The sequence below is a fragment of the Entelurus aequoreus genome, linkage group LG08 (assembly GCF_033978785.1).
Source record: "Entelurus aequoreus isolate RoL-2023_Sb linkage group LG08, RoL_Eaeq_v1.1, whole genome shotgun sequence".
NCBI classification, from domain to species: domain Eukaryota; kingdom Metazoa; phylum Chordata; class Actinopteri; order Syngnathiformes; family Syngnathidae; genus Entelurus; species Entelurus aequoreus.
The window spans coordinates 9,077,657-9,080,156 of record NC_084738.1 but is presented as its reverse complement, the minus strand read 5'-3'; the positions used below and the strand labels follow the sequence as shown (position 1 = coordinate 9,080,156).

General features: G+C 42.8%; 1 protein-coding gene across 2 annotated transcripts in view; it reads left to right on the top strand.

The window, feature by feature from the left end:
* Positions 1–2,500, top strand: part of ascc1 (activating signal cointegrator 1 complex subunit 1) — a 31,255-nt gene that overhangs the window by 10,661 nt on the left and 18,094 nt on the right. For both annotated transcript variants that reach the window (XM_062055457.1, XM_062055456.1), the window contains exons 8-9: positions 1,141–1,214; positions 1,287–1,404. In XM_062055457.1, the coding sequence (XP_061911441.1) occupies positions 1,141–1,214; positions 1,287–1,403 (191 nt within the window). In that variant the 3' untranslated portion in view covers position 1,404. The remainder of the gene's footprint in view (positions 1–1,140; positions 1,215–1,286; positions 1,405–2,500) is intronic.

The following is a 2,500-nucleotide window of genomic DNA, read 5'->3' as shown; positions in this document are numbered from 1 at the left end:
AACAGTTTTCCAGTTCGAACATTAAGAATCTTGTCTTTGCAGTCTATTCAATTGAATATAGGTTGAAAATGATTTGCAAATCATTGTATTCTGTTTTTATTTACGATTTACACAACGTGCCAACTTCACTGGTTTTGGGTTTTGTATTTTGTATAGTCCAAAGAACCAGTATTCTCTAGAGTAGACATTTGATTTTTGGTTTATTTATTTTGTCAGAGCTACTGGAGTGTTCTGCTGTTTTTAAGAATCTGCTGCAAGAATGTGAGACTCTCAAGTTTTTTGAACCACCACTTGAATAGCCCAATTGTTGAGAAAGAGAGGACCTAAAATGGACCCTTGAGGAAAACCACTAAAGACGTTGAACAAATGACAACTGACTGCATCTGAGGTAAACAAGCTACAGCAGCACCTTGGTTACATAAATCATAATAACTGTAACTGCCAAAAAGGAGAGGACTTAAAGGGGTGCATGGAGGAACGCCTCAGTTATGTAAATCCCAAGTTTGGACCCCAGTGTAGCAAAGTTAAAATGTCAATGCAAGGATCTGCCGATGTGTCCACAGTGGTCCAAATGCCTCTAAACAACAGGAACACGCTAGTGTTTTAGGAATTTGCTGCAAAAATGTTTGTCTGCCAAGTTTTGAACTGAACTTGTGTCATTCCCAACCTGATTTGGCCCCTGGCCCGCCAGTTGAATAGCCCTGCCCTAAATCAACAACATGTAACCAATCTGTTGACGGTCACTACATCAGCGTCAACTTCAGCGTTGCGCCGAACCACAAACACATTGTGCAACTCTCAGGCGTTCTTTCCAGCGATCTCGGGTGAAGCTGTAGTGACGCCCGCCGACACGTGAATCCTCAACAACAAATTCCTAAAGAGACATTTGTGGCAGCCGCCGCGATGTTTACCAGAGCGTGTTTTCCAAGTACTGACAAAGCCTTCATTCATGTTGGCCCAGGACCAAGTTTCCTCCCTTCCTCCCTACCTCCCTCATTCCATGTCTCCCAAGCTTGTCCAAGGCTGACTCGGCACACCGCGTGTTCGCCGGCATGTTGATCCAGATCCAGATCAAATATGTCCTCCGTTTCACCCACTGAAATAACCTTGATTCTGTGCCTGCTGGCTTTTTTTCCCCAGGGGATGAGGCCAGCGGGCAGGGAAGACAAGCCGCGAATGAACGAGAGGCTTTTGACGCCAGGAACATCTTAAAGGTTGGAGGAAGTCAACCAGTATGTTGGAAAATATTCATCTAAGAAGAACATGTTTGTGTTTTTTTATCGCAGATATTTGCAGCACATCATTTTGGAGAGTTGGAGCTAAACACAGTGTGTCTCTCGCAAAGATACTCAACCGACTGCACGGGCTACTACGCCTCTGCAGGAAGCATCCAGTTCTCCTGAGGTATCACAGCCCACAGACTGTGTTCCAAGTGGGGAATTTAGAGAATGGGACATAATTGGCTGCCACACTGGAGTTGCGTGCTCTAAGTCGTTCTGTCCAATAGGGGGCAGCAACATTCTTTTTTTTGATCTTGGACATCCACTAAAAATCAACGGAGGGTTGCCAAAATGTAATATTATACAGCAATAAAATACATATTAAAAATGTGAATTAGTGTGTTTAAAAATGTATCATATAATACTTTAACAATGGCAGATTGATGCAAATAATATTGCTTTCATAACAGGGGTGTCTAAAGTGCATTTGCACCCCGCAGCTAATGTTTTAACGGCCTGCGGCACATTCTACAAATACTATTTACAAAACCCAAAACCAGTGAAGTTGGCACGTTGTGTAAATCGTAAAGAAAAACAGAATACAATAATTTGCAAATCATTAACTTAAAATTTAATGGCAGCAACACATTGCAAAGAAGTTGGCAATGGGGCATTTTTACCACCGGCTTTTGAACTTTGCGCCTATAACAATCCGGATGGTTCTTTTCCTCTTTGGTCCGGAGGACACGACGTCTACAGTTTCCAAAAACAATTTGAAATGTGGACTCGTCAGACCAAAGAACACTTTTCCACTTTACATCAGTCCATCTTAGATGAGCTCAGGCCAAAGCGAAGCCGGCAGGGTTTCTGGGTGTTGTTGAGAAATGGCTTTCGCTTTGCATAGTAGAGTTTTAACTTGCACTTGCACATGTAGTGACGAACTGTAGTTACTGACAGTGGTTTTCTGAAGTGTTCCTGAGCTCATGTGGTGATATCCTTTGCACACCGATGTTGCTTTTTGATGCAGTACCGCCTGAGGGATCGAAAGTCCGTAATATAATCGCTTACGTGCAGTGATTTCTCCAGATTCTCTGAACCTTTAGATGATATTACGGACCGTAGATGGTGAAATCCCTAAATTCCTTGCAATATCTCGTTGAGAAATGTTGTTCTTAAACTGTTGGACAATTTGCTCACGCATTTGTTCACAAAGTGGTGACCCTCACCCCATCCTTGTTTGTGAATGGCTGAGCATTTCATAGAAGCTGCTTTTATACCCA